Source organism: Equus caballus, chromosome 25, assembly GCF_041296265.1.
Source record: "Equus caballus isolate H_3958 breed thoroughbred chromosome 25, TB-T2T, whole genome shotgun sequence".
Taxonomy (NCBI): Eukaryota; Metazoa; Chordata; class Mammalia; order Perissodactyla; family Equidae; genus Equus; species Equus caballus.
The window spans coordinates 12,811,002-12,837,418 of NC_091708.1; the positions used below are offsets into that span (position 1 = coordinate 12,811,002).

At 43.4% G+C, this 26,417-nt stretch overlaps 3 protein-coding genes across 16 annotated transcripts in view; 2 read left to right on the forward strand and 1 right to left on the reverse strand.

Annotated features, from left to right (window-relative positions):
• Positions 1-1,581, forward strand: part of TMOD1 (tropomodulin 1) — an 83,040-nt gene extending 81,459 nt beyond the window's left edge. For all 6 annotated transcript variants that reach the window (XM_070250888.1, XM_070250887.1, XM_070250893.1 and 3 more), the window contains one exon: positions 1-1,581. In XM_070250888.1, the coding sequence (XP_070106989.1) occupies positions 1-65 (65 nt within the window). In that variant the 3' untranslated portion in view covers positions 66-1,581.
• On the reverse strand, positions 432-26,148 carry TSTD2 (thiosulfate sulfurtransferase like domain containing 2). 3 transcript variants are annotated; one of them, XM_023629707.2, is made up of 12 exons: positions 25,681-25,776; positions 23,947-24,004; positions 23,443-23,570; positions 22,372-22,584; positions 18,125-18,438; positions 15,819-15,939; positions 11,552-11,677; positions 10,579-10,684; positions 7,237-7,355; positions 5,769-5,927; positions 5,056-5,194; positions 432-3,087 (listed from the first exon to the last, which is right to left on the reverse strand). In XM_023629707.2, exons 4-12 carry the CDS (start codon positions 22,534-22,536, stop codon positions 2,750-2,752), a joined length of 1,587 nt encoding a protein of 528 aa, XP_023485475.1. In that variant the 5' UTR covers positions 22,537-22,584; positions 23,443-23,570; positions 23,947-24,004; positions 25,681-25,776; the 3' UTR covers positions 432-2,749. The 3 variants fall into 3 exon arrangements, with proteins under 3 accessions (XP_023485475.1, XP_023485476.1, XP_023485473.1); XM_023629708.2 differs by lacking the exon at positions 23,443-23,570 and having other exon boundaries at positions 25,681-26,113; XM_023629705.2 differs by lacking the exons at positions 23,443-23,570; positions 23,947-24,004 and having other exon boundaries at positions 25,681-26,148.
• NCBP1 (nuclear cap binding protein subunit 1) overlaps positions 25,795-26,417 on the forward strand; it is a 50,233-nt gene continuing 49,610 nt past the window's right edge. For 3 of the 7 annotated variants that reach the window (XM_070250885.1, XM_070250883.1, XM_023629704.2), the window contains exon 1: positions 26,148-26,312. Coding sequence is in view for 1 of the 7 variants with exons in the window: in XM_023629703.2 (XP_023485471.1) it covers positions 26,279-26,312 (34 nt within the window). In the remaining 6 variants the exon portion in view is untranslated. Of the gene's footprint in view, positions 26,313-26,417 lie in introns of all 7 variants that reach the window. The other 4 variants (XM_023629703.2, XM_005605641.4, XM_070250884.1 and 1 more) reach the window with 4 other exon arrangements.

The following is a 26,417-nucleotide window of genomic DNA, read 5'->3' on the forward strand; positions in this document are numbered from 1 at the left end:
TGAGGAAGAGGCGGCTCGCGGACCTGACCGGGCCCATCATTCCCAAGTGCCGGAGCGGCGTCTAGGTGTGGGGGAGTCGCCCACGCCTCGGAACTGGACCGCTCTACCCATCATCTGTGCTCTGCCGTGGGAACCAGAAGGCAAAACGCCGGCACAAAATCTTTATGCACTAAGGTTTTAGGTTAACTAGTGGTTGTAGTTGAAAATTTTATAAACTATGGTTAATGTGAAGTTTTTCTTTAGTCACAGAAGTTCAGTCTGGTTATTATTTAAAAACTAAGAAGCCCCGAACCGGCAGATCTCACTGAGGACGATGCTGTGGCAGCAGTGACTCAAGCCCGGGAGCCCAGTGTCGGTGGCCTCGCTGTGTGGTGTTTCAGGTGCACGCACAGCGTGTAACACATGGACAAGCAGCACGCTCTTCCGCATGGTTTAGAAGATTATAAAATATTTTATTACACATTTGATCTTAGCTACTCAGCAAACAGATGATCATTCTTTATTAACCCTCTTTTAAATTTTAAGAACCTCAAGATAAAAGCTGCCAAATTGATTACTGGATCAAGAACACAATTTTTTCCCTCAAGAAAGAAAGACAGACTGAAGCCACAGAGCTCTGCCTGGAATCAAGGAACATGAGGTTCCTTTTGCCAGATATGAGAAAATGGTAGAAAAAAGCCAATGGTGAAGTTTCAAATTTCAAAAACCGTCCTTTCTTTACCAATCCCAGGCAACAAACATTTCCCTGAGTGTTCCTTATGAATATCTGGGATTTATTTACACACTGGAGTCAGAATTTTTTCTTTATTGAATGCCAACCTTATGATAGATGTGAAAACCTATGGCCAAATACTTGAAAACACCTTTCTGTATTGCACAGTGGGCCAACGGCTTATGTGAGGTAAAACACTAGAGAGAGAAATTTCTAGTCCACCATGGCTATGCTTATAGACCTCAACTACCTTTTGCATCACTTAATAGACAAGACACTGCTGATCTCATGCCTGTAAATTAAGCCTCTGAAGGCCCATGGTGAAGAAAATCCAGACATGAAAGCATTAGGAAACCCTGGCCAAACCATCCTTAGATAATTATTCTGAAAATGTAATTTTGGTGTTTCTGCTGGATCCCTTTAACATCATGTGGTTCTCTTAGGATCTGGCAAAAACGTTAAGCCACAATGCCCTTGTGCCTTTTAATATACCACAGTGCCAGTTAAACTAGTATTTCTGTTGCTTGGGGAATTATCTTCATGAGTGACTCGGCAAATCTTATGATAAAGGACAGGCCAAAGAGCCGATGAGCACAGACGAGGCTGCAGAGCACCGAGCAGAGGCTTTTGATGAAATGGAAAGTCTTGCACACTGAACTGTAATGACCTGGGCAGTACAGGGTAACGAGAGGTGGAGCCAGGGCCCCACCACCATGCAAGAGTGTCTACTGAGGCTGCACATGGGCCCAGGAGCAGCACCATTCTGCAGGGACAGCCATCCCGACTCAGCTTCTCCTTGAACCACGACTGCAGCTGTATTCTGCATCACTGGAAACTGCAATCTAATATTAAATCTGTTGGTCTATGAATGGCTGCGTATGTGTTTCTTGGGACCTGTGTGACGGGGACATGCGCCTGACATGTTGGCCAGAAGGCTGGGAAACCACTATGGCAGTGCTGAATGACCTCATTCAGAATGTGTCTTGTATTCTGAGATGCTCATCTAAAAACTACTCCCAAATGTCAGTGTCCTCCAGCTAATTTGAATCTCTCAAGAGAAAACAGTCATGCGTTGCTTAACAACCAGGATACATTCTGAGAAATGCACCGTTAGGCAATGTTGTCATTGTGGGAACACCATAGAGTGTCCTTACACAGACCCAGATGGTACAGCCTACCGCACACCTAGGCCATATGGTACTAATCTTATGGGACCACCGTCATATATGCGGTCCAACACTACCGAAATGTCATTATGCGGCTCATGACTGTACTTGAAAGCTCAGAGTGTAGGTGTTGGGGGAAAGCAGAGACTATTAAGGGAAAATCTCTTACAGAAATCATATCAACAAAAAAATGAAGGCAGGCTGCATCTTTAAGACCATCTGTTCTATCAGATGAGCTGTTGATCTAGACCAGAGGGTGGTAAATTTTTTCTATAAAGGGCCAGATAGTAAGTATTTTAGGCTTTGCAGTCCCTGTTGTAACTACTAAATTCTGCTGCAGATCATATGTAAATGAATGAGTAGCTATTCCAATAAAACTTTATTTATAAAAGCAGGAGGTGAGCCACAGGCCTTAGTCTGCAGGTCCTGATCTGTGCTCTCCGGCTAGCAGGGAAGAGATGAGGGTAAGGTGGATGGCAGATGACCTAAGTAGCTTGGGTCTGGGGAGACCGCTTCCAGGGCCATGGTTTTCACCCTTTGCCACCAGGATGGACAGGTGTGCTGACAAGAAAAATGACTACTACCAGCCCTGCTGCATGGGACAGAAAGGGCATGACTGACATGGTCTCCAGGCTCAAGGTTCTATCCCTTAGCAGCTTTGGGATCCCACACAGCTCACCTTTTTCTGTGCTCTAGCATCTTTTGAGTCATAACGTCTCAAGTAAGTGGTCAGTACCCAACTCCTTCTTGCCTCCACCTGTGAAGTCTATGGTGGTGACCTGTTCGCCATGGTGGCACTGGCCAGCACTGAAGTTCCCCATTTCTCTGTTGCTGCAGCCTTGATGTTCTCCAGCACACAGTCACCCCATACCTAGCTTTGTGAAGGCCTGGGGAAATGCTGATGGTGCCGCTCACACAAGCCCGGCCCACTCTCACCCACATCAGGCCTTGGCTCTGGGCTCAGAGGGAGTCGCGCCTGCTGTGAAAGTTCGCTGGGTATGCGTGGCCGTCGGGCCGTACACTCACATTCCTCTTTAAAGCTGTTCTGGGTGGGGCTTGAAGCCAGCCTGCCTCCTTTGTCTTGACATGTGACACAACAGGCTGTCAATCCTTGTCCTTGGCAGTCAGGGCAGGTCAAGACGAGCTGGCGGCATTGGGGAGTTGAGCACAGTTTATACTGGTCCCATGGGGCTTCACAGTATGAACATTCTGGGGAAGAAAGAAGAGTTCTAGTTATAGATACACACATTTTGGGGAATAAAGAAAAGCCCCAGTTACAGACACACATATACACACATGCGAGTGCAGACAGGCACTTCTCCACTTCCTAAATCTAACGCTGAGCTCGCCAGAATCTCATATATTCTACTGGGCCTCGGGAAGGTTTCTAAATAGTAAATCTTCTGTCTTCTAACAAAAAATGCTCTCACCCCCACTTTTTTGTGGGGAGGTTGCTTCTGGAAATTGTCTTCCTGATTCCAGCATTCACTGACCCTTTTTTCTTTTTTTCCATTTAGAAAACAGGTAGTAATGTTTCTTTCTCTCTTCCATTAACTATTCCAGAGCTCTTCAACTACCCCCTTTGCAATGGTCTTTTCCTTTAGATCACTGCCTTTTTCAGTGAGACGACACACCTGAGTGCAGACGGTCCTGCACCTACAATAACTGCTGCAGTCTGCGCCCCTCTTCCCGGGCCCGAGCTCCTCCTGCTGGTGCTGGTGGACCTTGACCACCTGGTTTCTACAACTCACCTTATTTACCTACTCGGCCCGTTTTTCCCTGCTGGCTTCCTGTAACCATCGATGACCTCAGCAGTCTTCAAGTCTCCTTACCTAGTTATCTAAGCTGCCGTTGGGCCTTCTCTCTCCTCTCACTCATTCAGGTACCCATCAAGTCCTGCCAACATTTCCTCAGTAACATTTCTCAAATCCTCTCTTTCTACTTATGTATAATTTACACTCCAACTAGCTCCAAAATAGATGTGAAGTAGCTTTCAATAAAATACACAAATACAAGACTGTTAACATGAATAAGATCAAGAAAAAACGGGAGAAGACAATCAAACTCAAATCTTATTATCTCAGTCCCTGGTCACAGGAGTTCTAGAAAATACAACACCCACTGTGGTTGTCTGCCTGTGACCTTTCCTGTCCAAAACTGTGCCATCCAGGGGCAGGAGCCATTTTTCTTAAGGATTATTTCCATCATCTTTCACTGACTGCCCTCATCTGGTACCATGTTAGTGTGGACTCAAAACGATAGTCCAACCACTGCTTCCCGTGCTCACCCCTTCCTGGCCACCCCTGCCGCCGGCCTTGGCCCTACGTTCAGCTGCCACCTTGGGATGCCCCACCCAGCACTCAAAAGTGCAGACCACATGTATCTAGAAACCATCTGAACTAGGGGTTCTTTTATTTTGTGCTATAGATTTATCTGGCATTCTAGTGAAGAACAGGGACTCTGTCTTAGAAAAATATTTTTAAAATGCACAAAATAAAGTACATAGGAGTACAAAGGAGACTAATTATATAGGAATATAAAATATCAAAACATTTTTAAAAATCTGTGATGTAGTAAGATATTTATTAACACATTAAATAACAAGACCTAGTGGTGGGCCTAATAACCATTTCCACTTTGAAGCGACGATGAACAGAAACGCTATTGTGAGATCCGCAGCAACCATAACATGTAAGAACGTTGTGATTTCTATTGATGATAAAGTCACGTCTGCTACTACTGATCTGTTGCTTACCCTCATTAATTGAAGGAAGTGCTACATTTAGTGAAGGGTTATGAAAACAAAGATAGAATTATTTTCCCATCCAAATTCACAGAACCCCTGAATTCTATATACTGACTTCAGGTTAAGACCCCTGACTTAACCTATTAGTTCAACTCCTAGCAGGTGGACAGAGGAAGCGAGATCAAAACAGAGCAAGCCCTTCCTAACTAGTAAAGGAGAAGCCAGGATCCCAGTGCATGCCTCCTGACTCCTGGTCCAGGGTTGTCTCTGGTCCACGGCTGCATCTCCAGCTCTGCTGGTAAATGGTGGTACCACATACTTCTTTTCCCTGTCTTATCCTTCAGGTAATCAGTACTGGCCTGCCTCCAGAATGGTAAATGCAGAGTGTGTTCCTGATCCTGTGTTTAGGTTCTGGGCCTGTGCTGACCTACCTGACACGATGTCACTGTTGTAGGACAAGGCGTAACGCTCATCAAAAACAAACAATTTCCCTTTGTAAAAACCGTCAGGAAACTCTTCCAGGTACTTGTGGATGCCACCCTTGAGCTGGAACACTTCCTTGCACACTCCCTATGTGTGGAAAAATGACAGGAAATTTGAGGAGACAAGCGAGGCCAGTACGAAGCTCCACAGAGGAGTGGCGCGAGGTGAGGGATGAGAAGCAGGGCTCCTGGCTCCCCTGCGGGACTCAGAAATTGCTGAATAAGGGGCCCAGGAACCAACTGGCCACATCTTGCCTACTAGGGGGATGGGTGATGACAGCAGTCCGGCCTTCACTCTCTAGATCCTGCAAAGCCCAACTATTTTTGCTGTCCCCTAAATATAGGAAGACACCTGTTGAGACATGCAATGTTACTGAATTTGCTCTTCTCAGGATCAAGCAAAAGGATTAAGAAAAGGGCGATGTTAACTAATCTTTCCCTTTTCTACTTGATGAGTCTCTAAGACTATTAAGTGCTTTGCACATCTTGAGATTTAAGAACTGCAGATTTTGTACTTACAAACTCTGTGCTGGAACCATACAAGGGGAAAATAAATCCCTGGCTGGCTGGCGTGGGAGAAGGGGAAGCTGGGAAGCTCCACACACTGCTGGTGGAGCTGCCTTCCCCTCCATGCCTGCAGTGCCCCAGAGCGGGGGACCCACCTTGGCTTTGAGGTAGGCTGAACCCCGCTCACAGCGGATGCCCCCAGTGCAGTACATCAGCACTCTCTTCTCTCTGAAAAGTTCCAGGTTTTTGTCAATGTAGCTAGGGAAGTAACTGAACTTCCTGATGTCTGGGGCTAAGCAGCCCTGGAATCGTCCCTACAATATAGAAGGAAAGTAGAAGGAAAATGGTCAGAAAAACCTACCTGGGAAGGACAAAGGTTCTTTCTGTGTCAAACACTCTGCTCCCCAAGCCCTTGGCAAGGAAGCACTTGCTAGTTGCTGTTCTCATCCCACACTCTGACCTTTCAACTTCAAGACGTGGAACTTCGAACGAGGCTTGTGGGCTGTGGGACACCTTCCCAGAGTCCTCAGGGGAAATGGAGAGGCTGCCCAAAGCACACTTCACAAGACCCTTGACACATGGGAGCCCAAAAGCACACTACGTGTCAAGATATCTTTTTTTTTTCAATTGAGGTAAAAATTACCATACACAAGTTCACAAAACAGCATTTTTCTCAGAGACTTTCACTTGGCCAATTTTACTCTGCCTTTGGGTAGTGCAATGTGATTTTATATAAAACACATTTTATATATCTTTATTCAAAATGTATAAATTTATAAATAATATTTATAAATGTTTTATATATTTATAAATATAAATATATGAAATATATTTTCATATATATAAAATTAAAGAGCCTCAGAAAGCTAGAGTTACAGAGGATTGAGAAATAACTATACAACTTTCTGTCAGTGTTATTCTTCCTTAAATTTCAGGTTATGAGGAAAAATTTGATTGGATTATCAAGCAACAAATTTTACAAAGAGGACTGTTCTTACTGAACAAGACTCTGTAAAGGAAGAAACCTTTTTTTGGTGTTGTAGTTCACAACAGAATTCCCCCGGAGACCAGTACGTTGCTTGACACAAAGGAGAAACTCTATAAATGTGATAGATAGATAAAAAAAAGTCTCAATATTATCAATTGGAAATTTATCAATCCACATCAGTTTTTCTTATTACTGTTCATGATGTGATGATTGTCTTCTATACTTTCAGGTACATTTTGCTGTGAAATAATTTTAGTTTCACATCTAAAGAAGTCTATTGCTAAATGGTATTTTTTTCCTTCAAAATAACATCTTTTAAAATACTTAGCTTTTCAACAAATGCCTTCATATTACTTAACGTTTATTCCAAAATAATCTGATGATCTATGTAGATGATACTAAAAGCTTGTTGATTCATTTATCTCCTCAAGATATCTTTAATGCATATTTTTGTAGACTTTCTCACCAGATCCTGAGTTCAAAGGCTTGGGTTCTCTCTGAAGCTCCTGGCAGCGGGAGGAAGGCCTGTGCTTTGGCCACAGGTGGGCACACACAGCAGCCCCTTGGGGACATGCAACACTGCGGGAAGGGGGAGACCTATCATTTCACTGAACTCAATTCTGGTTCTTACTTACTATTTTGCTTTCATAGAAGTTTCTGCAGTCCAGTAGGATAGTATCACTTTGTTCTGGATTTGCCTGAGATAAAAACTTCTCTACTTCTTTATGAAATTCACCTGGGGATAAATGGGTTCCTAAAACCAAACCAAAAAATTTGTTAAAACAAAACCTAATCATGACTGGCCCAGCCTGATGACTTACACGCTGCTTTGTTTCTGTCCACCCGAACCTTTCCTCTTCATAATTGCAATGATGTCTGAAAATAACATCTGATGATCATGATGAAATAATTTAGTAATTCCAGACATCCTCACTTTCCTTCCTCCAAAGATAAGCATTATGGAGACCTGGCAGTTTAGAAATAATTAGTCAAAGAATTTTGCATCCTCATACTCAGGCTAACCCAGTGATAAAAGCCAGACAGCTGGAATCTAAATTGCCATATGAGTTTGCTGCTCCTTTTTACAGCCAGTGTCGCATTTTCATCGTACAGGAAGAAGCCTGGGTGTGTATGTGTTTGACCAAAGGCTTTGTAAACTGTTCTATACAAAGCTTGAGCCAAGTTCAAGGCTAAGAACCTTGGCACAGGCAGCTGTGAGCACAAATTTGTGGAATAAAGTTGGAATATGTTTTTTAAAAATACAAAAGGGTAAGAAGAATGTGTCTAAGTTTGTGTGCACAAGTAAAAGAGAAAAGGGTGGGAGGTTGATAGCAGGAAGGATATATGAGGAAGAAGAGCAAGAGAGAGAAAAGGATGAAAAAGCTAGAAGATAGAGGAGGGAAAGGAGAGGAAGAAAAGAAGTAAAATACAAGGAAACTAAAAGGCGAGAACCTGTCTGGTGGGGCCCTTTGTCTCAACTCTCCAGGATAGAAATATGCCGTATCTTTGGGGGTCCAGACATCTCAGTAGATTGTGAGTAACTTTCAGTGAATCTGGAGTAACCACACCTCATGGGCGGGGGCTATGGTGACTTCAGTCACCACTCATGAGAGTCTGATGGCACCAAAGGAGCTTCCTTCCACTTAAGGATGAATCCCACAACCATGTGAAACTCCTGGGTTCCCAGAGCGGGGCTAGAGGCCCCAAGCATGGCCAAGGAATCAGGATTCTGACATGCCTAACCGAGGATTGTAGGGAGAATGTGACCAGGCCAGATTTTATGTTACTGTCACATAATTACATGGTCACCAAACAGTGGGGTGAAAGGGAGGTTCAAAACCGTGATGAGAAGCTTGGGAATCTGCTAAGACTTCTACCTACAGGGAGCCGCGGGGAAACCTGTTCCCACTGCTTCCCGCTGCTGCTATCACTGCGGCTCTCTACTGGCCCTGCAAAGGCCCGACAGGACAGTGACTCACATGCACATGTTTAAAAGAGGTGCTTCAAACAACCTGGCTCAAAGGAAAGCAGCACAGCACTGCCTGGAGCCTGCTCTCCCCTAACGCCCTGAGCCATGTCCTGAAGCACCAAGGAAGAGCTGTCTGTAGTCATCCTGCCTCCTGCGAAGGTATGGACACTATGCACACAGCCCTTTCTGGCGCTCCTCTCCTCAGTGCATGAGTCTCTCTTCCCACATGCTGGTATCTTCCTCCCATTTCCCTCTGGCTTAACTTTTAGCCTTCTTTCAAATATTTACATATTAAAAAGTGAACACAGAGACAGCCAGACCTTTGCGCTTCCTGATGAAAGAGGACAATACTACCTATGAAGTAGTCTTGGGGGGAAAAAAAAAACCGAAAGAAAAGGAAAAAGGAAACCAAACCTGAATCTGATCAAGTCTCTAGATCTGAATGTCTATATGGTCACCACTCGCCACATGTGGTGAATGGGCACTTGAGATGTGGCTTGAGAGGTGCTATAAGTGTGACACAGATACAAGATTTCAAGGACAGCATGAGAGAAAAAGGTAAAATAAATAACAATAATTTTTTATATTGATTATATGTTGAAGTAATATTTTGGCTACATTGTATTAAATAAGGCATATTATTAAAATTAATTTCACTTGTTTCCTTTTACTTTTTTTTTTTTTAAGATTTTATTTTTCTTTTTTCTCCCCAAAGCCCCCCAGTACATAGTTGTCTATTTTTAGTTGTGGGTCCTTCTAGTTGTGACATGTGGGACGCTGCCTCAGCATGGCCTCATGAGCGGTGCCATGTCCACACCCAGGATTCGAACCGGCAAAACCCTGGGCCGCCGAAGCAGAGCGTGCAAACTTAACCACTAAGCCACGGGGCTGGCCCCTCCTTTTACTTTCTTAAATGTGGCTGCTAGAAAATGTAAAATTCTATATGTGGCTCAAATTCTATTTCTGTTAGACAGCACTACTCTAAACCTAACTACCAATTGATAGGAAACACAGAAGAAAGAGGAATATCCCATGAAGATGCAATCAGCATTATCCAGACTGGGAGAATGACCCAGTTCCTTCAAAAAACATGCTGCAAAGGAAAGAAAAGGCGAATCCATCGATTAAAGAGACTTAGAGAGACATAGTGATCAACCACGAGTGGACCTTACTTGAATCCTAATGGAAACAAACTTAAAAAATTATGAGATAACTGGGAATTTTAAGTACTGACTAGACATTTGATAATATTAAGGAATTATTGCTGAAAATGTTTTAGATGTGATAATGATTTTATGGTTATTTTTTAAAAATCTTTATCTTTTAGAGATATTTACTAAAATATTTATGAATGAAATGACATGACATTGTGATTCCCCTCAAAATGCCCCAGGATGGGGAAGGGGCGGGGTACACATGAAAGCTGGCCATGAATTAGTAACTGCTGAGGCTGCAATAGTGGTACATGGGAGTTCGCTATACTATTTTCTCTACTTTTTTTAATGTTTGAAAATTTTCATAGTAAAAGTAAGACAAAAACAAAAAACCCCACCAAATAAATGTCTTCCAACCATCTACGGTATCAAGAGGAAGAGGGGAAGAGAACATTCTAGAGCACTTGCAAAGAAGTGCTTTGGGGTTGAAAGCCACTTGCTTCCTGTAGCCAAAAGCCTGTGTATTCTATTCAGTTGATGAACTATTTACAAGTAATAATTACTCTTCCCAAATTGCTATCTTTGGAAAGAGAAAACAACTTCTTGCCAAACCATCATCAAGAAGATTAACGAAGACAGTCATTCAAAGAGATGAGTCTTTAATTACCGTGGCACCAAAGAGAAGAATCAGTTTAAGCACTGAATGGAGCCAAGCGTTAGCCACTCCACAGCTATTTTAAAGAGGATTCATCACAGCTCCTGCCGATCAGGGTGTCCAACTTTCACATTTATCTCTATATTAAGTTTTAACCCTGTGAAGAAGAGCAAAATTTTTCTTCTGAAAGCAAGCATACCAGGCGTCCTGTAGGAGATCTTATTGGGACTGATCCCCATGGGCACGATTTCTTCAAATACACCAACACGCAATTCTGGAAAACAGCAAGCTCCTCCTTTGCTGGTCTGGCCAATGAGAAACAGAACAAAACAGTCTTTCTCTCCCATCTCCAGATATAAGACAAGTGCCAAATATAAGAATCATGTCTGTTTTATAATAATAATACGATATCTGAATTCTTAAGAAACCTCACATTAGAAACCAGAGTTTCAGTGGGGAAAGGGATTATCTGGAATGTTCCAGATAATTCAACATTAATAAATATTTATTGTGTATCTACCACGTGCAAAACTGTTAAATTGAAAAGATGTTTCTATAGCAATAAGCATTTAACTATAAAATTGAAATACCACTGAGCAATTTCAACATGTAAGATTCATCTCAGCTTTTGTTCTGTGACCTCTCTTCTCCTATCATCACCAGCACGAATGCTAGCAAGGTATTTCCCACCGCCGTTATCACCTATTATGGTAAAACATAAAGCCACTCAGACAAAGCCGCTCAGCTATCAGAGCAACACCTTTATTCAGAGCAACACCTTTATTCCCCGTGTGGTGTGAAGGACTCAGCTTGTAATTCCAGGTTCACTAAAAGTAGTGATCCCCTGAAATAGCCAGGTGATCTCTCAAATAAGCCAACATGTTTAAGTTTTAGAGTTTAGTTTGTGTAAGCTGTAATATCCTTATTCTATAAGAAGGGACACTGAGGTCCAGAGAGGGCACCATCTTGCCCAAGATCACACAGAGACTCAGTGGAAGAACTGGAACGAGCATGCTCCTTCTATCGCCCTGCCTCGTAGCCCGCTGGGGAGAGGCTGTTTTCTGGCACTGGTTATTTCTCTACGTTGACCTCCTCTTCATAACCTAAAGCGGGAAGAGGTACTGCGCAGAAGGAGACGGCTTTAAATCCTTTTTATTTTCAATTTCTCTTACCTTAAAATCATCCTTACATAGATAATCCTTAAACCATGGGCAGGAAAGCATGACTTCCACATAGAGTCTGGTGGCCAATTTGCTTCCACCAACTGTCCCGTTTATTCCTTCTGTAGCAATTCGAACCTGAGACACAAGATGGTGAGAGAAAGGGAATGCAGCCTATTCTTAGCTTCATTTAGATCCTCCCAGGGCAGAACAGGTTCCTGTGTGTCAACAAGTTTAGTAAGAAAAGCAGAGATGCTGCTGTGGACCCCCAAGTGTCACCACACAAAACACAGTTTTCTAAAATGGCACCTCCCACAGTTCAGACGAGGTACTCAATGTGTGCTGAACAAGAGAATGGAATGAATGAAATGCCAGGGAATTATAGTTGTCAAATGGCCAAAGAAACGAATTTTGAGCTTAAGTCTAGGTCAGCAGATCTAGGATCAAGATTCAGCTTTGCCACTTACTTTCCATGTGGCCTTGAGACAATTAATTTACTTCTCTGAACCTCAATTTCCTCATCTTGATAAAACGGGGTTAAAAGAGAACCAACAATGAAAAACACTGCTGAGGAGATCTTGCCAGTCCAAAAGCACTGAGCAAGGCTGAGGGATAGGAAAGCATGTGAGTCCATCTCTGCAATGTTTGGGGGAAAGCAGACTCATCCACTGAAATACAGGTTCCAGGACAAGTGTATGTGTTTTGTTCACCAGTGCACAGACAGTGCCCGCCATAAAGCAGGCACTCAATATGTATTTGTTGAACAAATGAACATGTATCCATATCTAAGGCTTCTTGGCTTCTCAAACCCTGTATTCCCTTTGAAATGCTTCACTGGTTAAGGGACATGAGAGCCTGGGTGAAGGCCCTGCCTTAAGAGGCAATGCTCTGGGGCCCTGCAAAGTTAGTGGCTTCGGTACTACAAAATCCTCTGGATGGCTTTAAAGATGGATAATCATCAGAGGCAGCTGAGCTCTCTAGAGAAAAGTACTAGAGAGAAGGTACAACACTGTGGTAAAATTTCTCTGGAAAGAGAGGTAACTTAATTCGAGGTCCTACATTGTTACTACTGTTTATCTAACAATGATACCTACCAATGAATTAGAATTTGAAAAATTTTAAAGGATGCTGTTTTCCAGGACCCAGAGAAAATACTTCATTTCTTACCTCAGTGATTCAGTTCTTTAGGGCATGGAGATAAACGGGATTCATTTCACAAGCCAATGCCAACTACCCAGTAGTGGCTATCCAGAGCTCCACCATGATGACTCTGGACCACATCCAGGCTCTTTGAGAAAGAGTGCTGCAGGCTAGGGAAGTCTGTCCTGGGCACGGAAGAGCGGAGTAGGAAGTGTATGCCATCTCTGCTGTACAGGATACCATACCCACTACCAACTTATGTTTTTTTAAGGGACTACATAGAAAAATAGAGTTGAACTAGTCAAAGAGTCAGGAAATTGACCCTAAAACTGTTTCTGACTGTGGCAGATATAACGAAGACATACATACTTCTATGTAACTGTCTTTGGGGTAGGCTAGTAGATTCTTTCCTATGTTATTTTAATCTCAAAACCCAAATAAAAGACAAGCACGTCTACCCCCTATATAGCCGGGGCAGAGCAATCTCTAAATTATGTGCTAGACTTTCAATCCCTAGGATTCTTCAACAGAAAGCAGCAAAGCGGCTTCGTGGGGTGTAAGGCCTTCCACCTCAGAGACGAAGAGCAATCCTCAGCATCCACTGAGTACCTACTGTGACACAGGAGTTTTACATTCCAGTCCTGAAAGGTACATATTGTGATATGTATAATCCCCATTTGACAGAAAAGGAAACAGAAGCTCAGAGAAATCAAGTAACTTGCCCAATGCACAGATTTGGTAGATGGTAGATCTGAGATTCAAAACCAGATCTTACTGCCTCGGAATCTTGTGATTTTTCCTTTCCAAAGCCTCCAATGCGTCCTCTCAAATTTCTTGAGGCAATAAGGAAATGGATGGCAATAGGAATCAGAAGCTTCTTTCCATAATTCCAGAATTTTCAACTTCACTTCCTTCCCTACCTAAATGCCAGCATTCTGCCAAATCTCCCACCAACAGAAAACTGCCTCAGTAAACTGGGCATGTATCCTTGAAGCCTAAGAATGCAGACCTAAGATCCAGGCAGATGCTGCCACCATGTGGGTAGAGACCCTCACTGCTAGCTCACCTCTTGGGCTGGGCCAAGAATAAAAATCTGCCCTAAAACAAGGAAAGAGGTTGATTTCATATTTTGTACATTCAGCTTTACTGGAGAACATCTATCTTTCGGTATTCTCTAAATATAGATGATGATAAATGTATTCATTCCACAAATGTTTACTAATTTCTTTTTCCTATGCGCGAGGAATTGTGCTTGTAAAGAGATAGAGTTCTTGCCGTCTCGGAGCTTACAGACTAAGGAAGGTCACAGATATGAAGATCGAAGTTACATACTGACAAGTACTATGAAAAATAAGGACAAGATGCTATGAGAGAGTGTATCAGAAAAAAGGAATTTAGACTGAAGGTCAGGAAAGGTCTCTTTGAGGAAGTGTCATTAAAATTGAGAACTGAAAATTGAGTAAAATTAGACAGGAGAAATCGAGTGGGTGTGGGAGTTCCTTGAAGAGAGTTTCCTTGTAAAAAGGCCCAAAGACACAAAAACACTTTGTGGGCTCCAAGAAACTGAAAGACCATGCTGCTGGAGTACGAGGGGAGAATGGCCTCAGATAAGTGGAAAAGCTAGGAAGGGGCCGAATCGCGCCGGAGCTGAAGGGCATGTTAAGGAATTGCATTTACTCTAAATGTACTGGAGGGCCAGTGAAAGATTCCGACGGGGGAGTGACAGGATTTTATTTACCTTTTAAGATCACTCTGCCTGCTGTGTGGAGAATGGAGTGAATGGCAGGCACGGATGGAAGAATGGAGAGTAGTTTGGAACTACTGAAACGGACTAGGCAGGAGAGGGCTTGGTAGCAGGTGGTGGATGTGGAGGACAGAGTGAATGGAGGTAGAAATGGGGCGACCTGGTGATGAACTGAATGAGGTAAATGAAGCTTTCAGTCACTGTCTGCTGGAAAACATGGGTGTGGAGGGTATCACAGACTGATTAAATCATTGCCTCAGGGCATTAAAACCTGGGACACCGTGAGAAAGAACAGGCGTAAGATAGTACAGTGTCATAACCAGAGGGGATCACAGAGGGAACCTAGCACACTTTCTTCTGATTTAAATTTTTAAAAATATACAATATACACATATATGTGTGTGTGTGTGTATATATATATATATATACACATCATTGAAGCTATTACAAAGAAATAAAAACAGGAAAAGAAAAAGCATTGATAATCCTATCATGTAGCAATAATCATGATTAACATTTTGCTATCTACTATCCTCCATCTTTATAAACATACACTTGCAGTTTTGCTACAAAAATACACTCATTCCTTTATTCAACGTTCTCCAAATATTTACTGTCTGTTATGTACTAAGCCCTGTCCTAGCATTGACAATACATCAACTAATTAAAACAAACTTCCTGTCCTCATGAAGCTTCCATTCTACAAGGCAGATAAATATAACAAACAGATTATACTTTCAGGTAGTAGTAAATTCTTTGAGCAAAAGGGGACAGAAGGTGATAACGTTTTGAGAGAGGACTACTTCAGATTAGCGTTCTGAGGAGATAACATTTGGGCAGAGATCTGAAGCGAGGAATAAGCTATGTAAAGATCCAGGGAAAAACCATTCTAAAGGGAAAGGAAATAGCACATGTCAATACCATGAAATGGTAAAAGACCCTGGCATGTTCTAGGAAAATTTAAGAAGCAACTTGGCATCACACCTGTGTATACAGTTGTGTAAAATGTTTTCCGTTAATACACCAAGAACATTTCCCTACGCCAGGGGTCAGCAGATTATGCCTGTTTTTGCATACAGTTTTACTGAAACATGACCATACCCATTCTCCTACATATTGTCTATGGGTTTTTTCATATTACAACAGCAAGGTTGAGCAGTTTTTTGTGCAAACCCTAAAATAGTCACTATTTGGCTCTTGTAGAAAAAGTTTGCTGACCCCTGGTCTATGCCGCCAAATTAAGAGCTGTTCAGGAGTCTACTTAAATGCCTAGCGGGATTTTGCTAATTTCTAAGAACCCAACAGTGAATCCTTTTGTGACGAGCACAGCCTCTGCAATCCAGGCTGGAGGCAAGAGGAGCCCCGTGAAGGATGGGGTGTGGGAGGAGGTGTTACCTTGCCTGTGAGGTGCAGGTGCTGACACAGAGCTGTCTGCCAGGCACAGATCCAACGGGGATCCTCCAGGTCACAGTAGCAGTAATACAGTAGCACCTCTCCATCCTCCCCACCCTGGCCACTGTAAACAGAAACCAGAGGGAGAGCGCATTCAAGGCCCTGGCATAAGGAAGCCACACTTCATAACGCACACCCAGGCAGTGTCGGAGCGAAGGCCGAGACGGAGCAACTCATGCCTACCTTTGCTCCTACCAGTGTTCTCCTCCTGCTTAGAGACGCAGCTCCCGTCTGTATTTGCTCTAAAGACATCTGCACTGAACTTCTTACTTAACAAAGAGTGAGTTTACTTCGATTTCCTCATTTAATCATATCCATGAGACAGGTATTAACAACCCCATTTTACAGGAAAGCTGGTAATTTGAGTCCGTTCTGGCTTATCTTCTAAGATAAGCCAGCAGCTGTTTGAATCTCTAGCCCTACATAAAGGCTTCACTTCCATTTTTTCATGTAATCCTCTTACCTATGAGACACCTTATTATTATCCCTACTTTACAGCTAAGTACACTGAGGCCCATTCCTCCAGGTGACACAGCTACAAAGTGACAGTCAGGACTCGAATACCAGTCTTCTGACACCAGAACCCATGCTCTTTCTACTGCACTGTGTCGTCTTATACTAACTTGTTGGGCGACCTAGGTGGGTCTCTTATCTCTGAGCCTTGATCTCCTCATCTGTAAAAGTGGAGAACTGAAATAAACTGCATTTCCCAAAGTGTGCTCTGAGGCCGTTCTATGAAATCACATTTGAGAAAGCCTGCAGACAACATCTCCCTCTTGAGAGTCAGTGAAAGCCCCTTATCTATTGAAGGCTCTGAGAAGTCCTGCAATAAAGAACATTTTAACACAGTGCTTCCCAAACTTATTTGTCTTTAGTGCCTCTTTTCAATCCTGACAGCATCCTTCAGAACTAGTGATGCACAGAATTTATGTTAGAGAATGCTACGGTGGATAATTACGGTCCCATCCCGCTCTAGACTCTGACTCTCTCATCAATACCCTCATTATATTTCAGGGTCTAGTCTCCTCTGAAACCTTCTTGTCTATTTTAAGATTTTTTATTTTTTCCTTTTTCTCCCCAAAGCCCCCTGGTACATAGTTGTATCTTCTTCGTTGTGGGTCCTGCTAGTTGTGGCATGTGGGACGCTGCCTCAGCGTGGTTTGACGAGCAGTGCCATGTCCGCGCCCAGGATTCGAACCAACGAAACACTGGGCCGCCTGCAGCGGAGCGCGCGAACTTAACCACTCGGCCACGGGGCCAGCCCCCTTCTTGTCTATTTTAGAGCCTACCTATTTTCCTTTCTCTAAACTCCTGTAACAAATTATTATCTGAACCATACAATTTAACCGATAATTACAGAGCCTGTCTGGTATCATCTGCTAATGATTTCATGCATTGTTTTCTGTTTCTCTAACCGGAAAGCACATTCGTTGAGGTGCAGGGCCATAGAGAAATGAAGAGGCCACATGTGTACAGCACTTTATGGTTCACAAGCGCTCCTCCCATTGTCACTTACATAATTCCTACAGCGACACCGTGAGGGAGGCAGAAGAGGCGTTACTATTCCAATTTTAGAGGTGAGGAAACGAGGTACAAAGAATTTTAGTGACTAGCTCAAGACTGACTCCAAGTTCAATTCTCTAACTTCCTCCTCTTCTTTCTGATTAACAAGGGGAATCTGGCACTGAATACTAGTGACAAAAATGTATCAAATTTGGACATTTTCTTTTCACCAACTAGTTCAGGAATTGCTCAAGATCAGTAATCTCTCCTCTAGAATTCTGTTATAATATGACTTGGTGAGTTTTTCAAAGGTAGACTCTAAATTTTTAATCTTACCCCTCAATTCTAAAAGTTAACATTCTTTCTAAAACACATTCAGCTCAGAAAACCACATCTGATGACAAAAGCCCTTTTTTAGCTCTGACATTATTCAGGGTAGAGGAATCATTAAAGTTTCTGATTTCTCTTTGAAAATAATACAATTTTCTGTTCTTTACCTCTCCCTACAGAAGATGAGAAGTAGGATGGCTTGCAAGAAACCTGGTGAACACTGCCAGCTGCGTGGGTATATGCTACGACACAGGCTGTGGTCTTCTCTTATCCATAGTACATGTTTACCAGCCTACCTTAGGCCCCTAGAGAAATTCCGTGCCTTAAGGATCTTGCCATTTTAGTGGATAGGTAGTAGATTCTGACTGGAAAAACATTTAAAAAATTAAACCAAAAGTACAGAAAGAAATTCTTACCTTATTAGCTCATCAGGGCTAAAACAGCTTACATCAGGGAGCCATGCAGATACTTCATGGTCATGAGTCAGGTACTCTTTTAGAGGGTTCCTTTCGTCTGCAGATTTAAGACTCTTTGAGGCGCTCAATGTCATAGCCAGCTGCTTTAAAATAGAAGCAGTCTGGTGGCAAATCTCATCAGCATGTTGTGTTGCCACATGTCTATGGATGCTGGTCTGGTCCATAAAGAGTTGCTGACAGCATTTCCACCATTTTTCTTTACATTCAAAAAGAGGTGCTGGAACTTCTTTGGTTTTGACAAACAGGGCAAACGCCTACAATTATATTTCAAATATGTCACTGTTAAATAACCTTGGGTTTAAGCCTAAGAGTCTCAGTAAAATTCCTTACTTTGTCTTTCCTTAGGGGTTTCTGGTTTGCTTAGGGATTGTTCTTAAGGAAAGGATTTGAACTTTGGGCAAATATCAGTAAAACACAACAAACAACCTTATCAGTCATTTCCAAAAAGGAAAGGTCAAGGAAATTATGGAGTATACTTACTAGGGAATATTAAGCAGCCAGTTATAAATTACATAGGAAAATATTTAGGATATAGTGTTAAATGAAAAAAAAAATTGGATAAAATTTGCTTATACAATGTAATCTCAACTACAATCAAAAATACATTGAAAAACTCTGGAAAGAAACGTACCAAAATGTTTTAATTTGTTCTTTGGAAAATAATTTTACTGTTTTTATAAAAATGATTTGTGTTTATTATAAAAAACAATTAAATAGAAAATTATGGTTGCATCATAATTCTCTTAACCATTCCCAACTAATGGACGTTGTTTCCAACATTTGCAATTATAAGCAATGTTGAATGAGCATTCCATGCATATATCTTTTTATACTTTTTTAACCATCTACTTAGTATAAATATCTAGAAGAAAAATTTTGGGGTGAAGAAGCATGAAATTTTAAACTATGATAAATAGCGACTACCAGAAAAATGGGGCCAATTTATACGCTCACCAACAACGCATGAGGCTGCCATTTACACACAGCATCGAGTTTCACCAGTGTTTAATGTTTTACTGTCAATATTTTTAATGTTAACCCAAATAAAAGGCAAACGAAATATTTTTTTATTTGCATGTTTTTGATTAGTAGTAAGGTTGAATATTTTTTCATATTGATTCTATTTGTTCTTTTCTAACTTACTTGTTCACATCTGTTGCCTATTTTTCTACTGTGGACTTAATTTATCTTCTTACTGATTTGTAAGTGGTTTTAGTGACCTTTTGTTGATCATAGTTATCACCAATTTGTTTCCCAGCTTGTCATTTGTTTTTCAACTTCGTTTATCCCTTTTTTTGAGTACAAATAGAAGTTAAATGGGATCCATGATTATTAGCCTCTCAAGGATTGTCCCCTTCTGGTCTAACAGGAAGGGAGGTATTTACATACACACACACACATATATAATTTTTTTAAATAATTTTTTAAATGTATCTAAAGACTACTGTAAAGCGTCCAAAAGTGGGCACTCCGAAGAATAACGATTAAAGTTACAGAGCATTACTCTTGGACTTATCTCAGTCTGGACACAAAAGTATCTGAACTGTCTCAGACTGAAGAAGCAGAATGGGGTAGCCTGAAATTACCCTGGAAGGCATTTTTTAGCATCCCTTGCAATTAATCCTTCCAGGTAGACAAAAAAGAAGAGGAGATGGCATGTATATGTCAACTTAAGTGCTTCTTTATATTAAACTTCAAACTTCAAATCTTGTCCTTTAACTGCTGGTACTCAGGAGCTTTACAAGTTTTACTTTTACCAGTAACGGGCTGGTCATTATACAGGCTATTTCAATTGACAATTATTGTGATGAATAATTACTACAATTGTTAGTTTATATGTAAATGTAAGGCCTATGCATCCAAGGCCCCATTATCATTGAGGCGTTAAAAATTCACAGTCCGTAAAGAAATACTATTTAAAATCTGAATTTCTTTCCTTCCTTCCTCCTTTCTTCCTTTGTCAAAAAGCCATCAGGCGGGCGTGAACAAAACAGAAGGCCCAGTGCAGACATGGCCTGGCACTGGTCTTAATTTAGGGCCTCCTGAACAAGGCACTGAGGACCCAGCAGCAGTTAGTGCCCATGTGGGGTCTGTTTGAGAGAGAGGCAGGCCGCAGCCAGGAAGGCAGCTCAGAGGTGGGTGAAACCTATGTGGGGAAGGCAGGCCCGGGTAGGGGAGGCAGCTTGGCAGGGTGGGGAAAGTGACTGCATATAGGGGAATAAGTAAATATATTGGGACTAACGGGAATTAGGCTCTTCACCAAACTTCATCATAGGGGAGTTATACATATGGAGAAGGGAGAGTTACAGTAAATCTTGTGACGCTGAATGGAACTGAAGATACTGGTATGAACTCATGGTTTGATTTCTATTGACCTAGAAGTATGTGTATGGTAATATAGATGTATATGTATTCATCTATATATTTTCCTAGCTCTGTCCAACACAGGTCCTGGGAGAAGCAACACCTTAATAGCAATAAGCTCACCTAGCCCCCAGGTTTTGGTTTTTCACAATTCTCCACTAGAAGGAACCAGGGCTCCCTGAACATCTTGTTGAGTCAGAAAGTAAGGAAATGCTCAAAGAATTGATGGGGGTACGTCAAAAGGACATAGATACTAGTTTGAAGGGGCTCCCAGACAAATCTGAGATGATCTAAGCATCAAAACAAATAATGACAGTAATGGATTATAACCCATCGAAAAAACAGAATCCTTGAGTCCACACCGATACAAATAAATCAGGAGCAAAGAAAGCTCTTCCTTACAGCAGAATGACAAGTAGTAAATCTAGAAGGACTGAAGCAATCAGAAAATCACCATTTAGCAACTATCACAGTAATAATCAATTCAGCAAAGAAACATCAATGGATCTAAAACTAGCAGATGAAGGGTGGATGGGAAATAGGGTATTTATGCAGTCTCAAAGTATTTTCCCCCAAAATACTAATTAAAAGAGAAAAAAGAATAATTTTATAGCAGAGAAATCTAATAGACACTTCCTCAATCAAGTAACCAAAATTAACATCACCAGTAACGGGACAAAGCGCCACTGTGAACCACCTGATAGAATACAGCCAGATGAACATCGCATCCCTTGTGGAACAGTCTTGTTAATAAAACACTAACGTGTATCTAATCATAAGGAAACGTGAGTGAAAATCAAACTAAGGGATATTCTACAAAATAACTCACTGTAATCTCCAAAAATGTCATGGTCATGATTTCAGGGAACACAAATGAGAAAGTGTTCCACCCTGAAGATATAACAGACATGACAACTAAATGTAATATGTGACCCTAGAGTGGATCTATAAAAGCCATGTGGGACAATTGGTGAAACACAAATGGCGCCTCTGGGCAAAGGGGATGTAGGAGTCCTCTGTATAATTCCGGCAACTTTTCTCTAAATTTGAAATTACTGCAAAATACTGTTTTTCAAAACCTTTCTGTACCCTTGGGTTTCACTTTCAAGGAAATCTGTACGAGATGAGAGCAGAGGGGTGGTGGATAGGAAATTATAAGCAGAGACATCTAATCTTCACCGACATGGAGCCAAGAAAATATAACTTTGGAAAAGAGGGACAAAGACTGGACTAAGAAAACTAAGTCTCAATTGCATCTCCTCAGTTAATCATTTTCCTTCCTCTGTGCTCGAGCAGGAGGAGGGGGTTTAATCACTGTTCTCTGAAAAAGGAATAAAGGGCAGGCAAGAGCAGCAGCAACACCGCCCCGACTCTCCTCAGCAAGCCTGCAGCATTCTGCGCTGCTCTGTCTGCTCTGCCCTCTCTCAACCAACAGAGCCCAGCCAGCTGGACCAGATCAGGAGTCCTTAAATGGCAGCTGTCCTGCTGCCTGTCTGTTCTCTTTCTGACTAAGTCTCCTGGGTTCCTAGGAGTCCTCCATAACCCTAGGCGGGGAGAGTGACCCAGCCGATCCGTCCAGGATCTGCCCTCAAGCACTCCACCATACACCTTCCAGAGCCGCACCTGGCCTATGAGTCTCCTTTGCCTGGCACTGAATGAAGATCACTGGTTAATGGTCCTGACTAGACCTTACCTGGAGCATGGCAGCAGCCTAGTGTCTCACTAGCCCTCCGCTCCCTGCAGGATAACCCTGATGAGCTACTTCTGGATGTATCTGCATTAATTATACACACATGATCCTGAAACAGCAACAGCAACTTTACCTTTTTCTTGGCAAATGAGTATTTCTTCTTTGTACTGCCATCTAACTCTGCTTTGAGACTGCTACTGGGATTGATAAGACTTGTCTCTTTTAAATCCAGGTCTGAAAATCTTAAAACACAGGCCTCCAGGTCATCTTCTTGGTCTGATGAGTTGGAAGAAGGCATCTGGTGTGGCTGCGGCAGTGGGGCGGATTCCTTTCAGTTAAATATCTCCTAGGAAGTAAGTGAGGGGAAAAAAACAATGTCCAAGTCTTTAATTATGACTTGAAGTAAACTTGAAGCTAATCAATCATGCAAACGAGCATGGGCCCAGGAGCCCAAGGGATACATTCATTCACTCGTTCATTCACTAAGTATTTATTTAGCACCAACCTCTATGTCAGGCACTGTTCTAGACATTGGATATAGCAGTGAATGAAAAACAAAAAGCTTCTGCTTTCTTAGAGTCCACACTCCAGTGGGGAGAGACAGAAGGTAAACAAATAAATAAATAGACTAAAAAAAGGCATATGGTAAAAAGGGCTTTGAAGACAAATAAGCAGGGTAAGGAGACAGTGATGAAGGGGCTCTTTAAAACACAGATGGTGGGTAAAGTCTTTCCAAGGCAGTAGCATTTGAACAGAAACCTGAATGGGGGGCAAGCCATGCAAACATTTACAGTAAATGATACAAAAAAGCACCAGGTCCAACCCAAATCAACCAAGCTGTGTGCCAATACCTTCAATTATAAACACATTGTTCTTTTTTGTCCCCTAAGTTTTGAGCTGTGCAAATCGCCTTCCTTAGAAGAAATAACTACCAAGAGAGCCCCAGGTTAATAAGCCAGAAGAAATACACAAATTGCTACTGTGGCCAAACCTTGTCAAAACAACACTATAACCAACAGACTGCATTGTTTCTTTTATAAAGCAAATGTTACAGTGACAAACAGAAAGAGGCAACCTGAAACTTAGGAAAAGCACGGGCTTTAGAAGGGGTGCAGCTAGGAGAAAGTATGTGAACTTGGGCAAGATACTTAACTCCTCTGAGTTCTAACGCCCAAATGTGTAAAATGGGGGTGACAGTACCTACCTTATGGGAGTGAGGACAGAAAGGAATAGGTCCAGTGTTTGGCACATACGTAGTTCCTCTACCACTCTCAGCTCATCTCAGCCGACATGCTCCCTCACGTCTGCGTCTCTGGCCACACTGGACTTCGCCTAGTTCCACAAACAAGCCATGCTCTCTCCTGCCTCAGGGTCTCCACACGTGCCTTTACCACCACCCCAAAATGACCTCCCCTCACTCTAAATCCACTTTCAGTTCTCACTCTATTTATATATTCTTAGCTATTATTTGCAAAAACTTTGCCAAGTGCCTGGCACAGAGAATAGTGCTGCAGAGGCAGGCCTTGAAGAAACAGTTAGGGTCTCTGCTCTCTTGAAGCTTATATTCTAGGAAGAGAACACAGACACTAAATAAGTAAACAAAAACCATGCAGATACCAGGGATGAGAGCTGCTTCTTGGTTCCCTTTGCTGGGCACCCTCCTCCTTGCCCCAACCACTAACAGGTGGATCGCTCCGTGTGCACTCACCCTCTGCGTGCTCTCATCTAGTCCCAAAGACTGAACAACTCCATTTCCTTCAGAATAACTGGGCAAGGGGAGAGAAAATAGGTGAAACTAGACTGGCCATTAGTTGGTAATTGCTGAAGTTGGTTGATAAAATACATACAATTATAGAATTTTCTCTACTTTCGTAAATATTTGAAACGTCCATGAAAAAAGAAAAAGGAGAAACAATGATAAATAAAAGGAAATTTGTTTACTATACACTAAATGACTCCAAATTTATATCTCCAGCTGGACCTCCTCCCTGAATTCCAAATTCTCATATCCAACTGTCTACTGGATAGCTGCAGCCAGAGAGCTGTGAGGCTGTTCAAAACCAAACGCTTAACTTGCTCTTCCCGTTTTCCTGACCTCAGTACACAACAATTCTATTCTTCCTGTTACTCAGACAAAACATGTGGGGATTCTTCTTGACTCCCTGTTCTTTCACACTATCACCCAATGCCTCACAAAGTCCTATCAACTTCGCTTTTGAAATACAATCAGATCAGACCACTTTGCACCACTTGCACTACCAACTTGGTTCAAGCCACCAACAATTCTTGGCTGAATTACTGCAACAGCCTAACTGCCCTCCTCCTGTAGCAGCCAGAGAGATAACTATTAGAAAATAAGTCAGATCACTCTCCAAAAACTTCTCAACTTACTCATATATAGCCCAAAGTCCTTACAAAGCCCCTCCTGCACCTCTCCAATAGCTTCTACTACTCTCCCTTTGCTCGCTCCCTCTGATTGCACTGTGTGGACATCCATTCCTGAATGGGTCATCAGCACCAAGAAAGCAGGGGATTTTCTTCTGTTCACTTCTGCATCCTCAGCATCTAGAACACTATCCAACACACAGGAGGTGCTAAATGATAATAAATACAATATTTGTTGAATGAAATAAAACCGTGATTGGGTAGCCAGGGAATGCCTCACTACGGGGCCTGATGTTTGAGCTGAGACCTCAATGCCAAGGAGCCATCCATGCAGATTTAGGAGCAGAGATCTTCAGGCTAAAGGAAAGTGACTATAAATTCCTAAAGTGGGAACAAGCTTGACTTACTGGAAGAAAAGGAAGAAAGAGCGGTTGGAGTACACTGATGGGAGAGCAGAACCCTGTATGTCAGGGTACGGCATTTGCAATGGAAAGTCATTAGGGAGCTGTAAGCACGGACTAAGGTGGTCTGATTCTGGATATGTTTTGAAAGCAAAGCCGGCAGGGGTTACAGATAGTTATGTAGGAAATGAAGGAAAAGGAGAACCCAAGAATGACTCCTACCTACATATGTGGATTAAGCAATCGGATGGATGGTGCCACTGACTGAAAGGGATAAGACTGAAGGAGGAATAGTTAGGCCAGAGGAGTGAAACAAGCGTTCCACTCTAGACCTGTGATGATGTGGGGCTCATCAGAGACGTCGGGGCAGGGGATGCCCACATACGCGTACACAGATACCCAACAACCCCCGAAAACATTACTAAAACCACCACTGTTCCTTCCCAAACAGCTCGGAGGGGTGAGAGGGACGACCACGGCCAGGGCGTACCCCGGAGCAGCGCGCTCACGCCAGCCGGGTCCCGCCGTCCCAGGGGCGCCTCGCGCGGCGCCGCCTCCCGGCCCGGCCCCACCCGCGCGCCGGGCGGACCCAACCTCTCCGCCCCGCTCGCCTGAGAAGGCGAAGGCCCGAAAGTGGGAGAAAGATGAGCACGTACCCGCCAGTCCCGCTCCTGTGTGAGATCTTTCTTCGCCAAACCGTCGCCTCCCAGCAATCGTCTCCGCTCTCCCCCCTCGAACCCCGGGCCCCGCCTGGCGTTTACGTAGAAGGGACGCTCCGACGTCACCTCGCTCCGGAAGTCCTCGAGGACGCTGGCGAAAGGGCCGCCGGGAAAAGCACCGCGAGGCCCCGAAGGAGGGTCTGAAATTGAGGCGGGGACTGGAGCGTCCCTCCTAGATCACCGCCCCCAAGCGTGGCTCGCGGCCTGCGGGCCCTGGCCCCGGAAGGACTTAGAGCGAAAGGCGGGAGAAGGAAGCAGCCGACAGGCGGAGGAAGCCCGAGGGGGTGGTTGCGTGCGGGCATCAGACGCCCTTGGCCCGGTGAGCCCCCGGACGCCGGCCCTGCGGGATCCCAGCCCGCCGAGCCCACCCGGCCGCCTCTGCTCCTTGCGCTTCCGGGAGCCGTCGCGAGCCAGTGCGCCTGCGCGCCGGCCACTCCGCGCACCTCGCCGGTGTCCTCGCGCCGGCCGGTGGCCCAACGGTTCCTGCGGCGCTTCCCGCCCGGTGTCTCGGCTCGGCAGCGCTCCGGCGTGCGGCATGTCGCGTCGGCGGCACAGCGACGAGAACGACGGTGAGTGTCCCTGGCCCTCCCGCCAAGGCCGCACCCAGGTGGGGCCGAGAATTGGCTTCCTTGGTCTTCGGGTCTCTAGCGAAGGGACGGGAAGCCCTTCCCCCG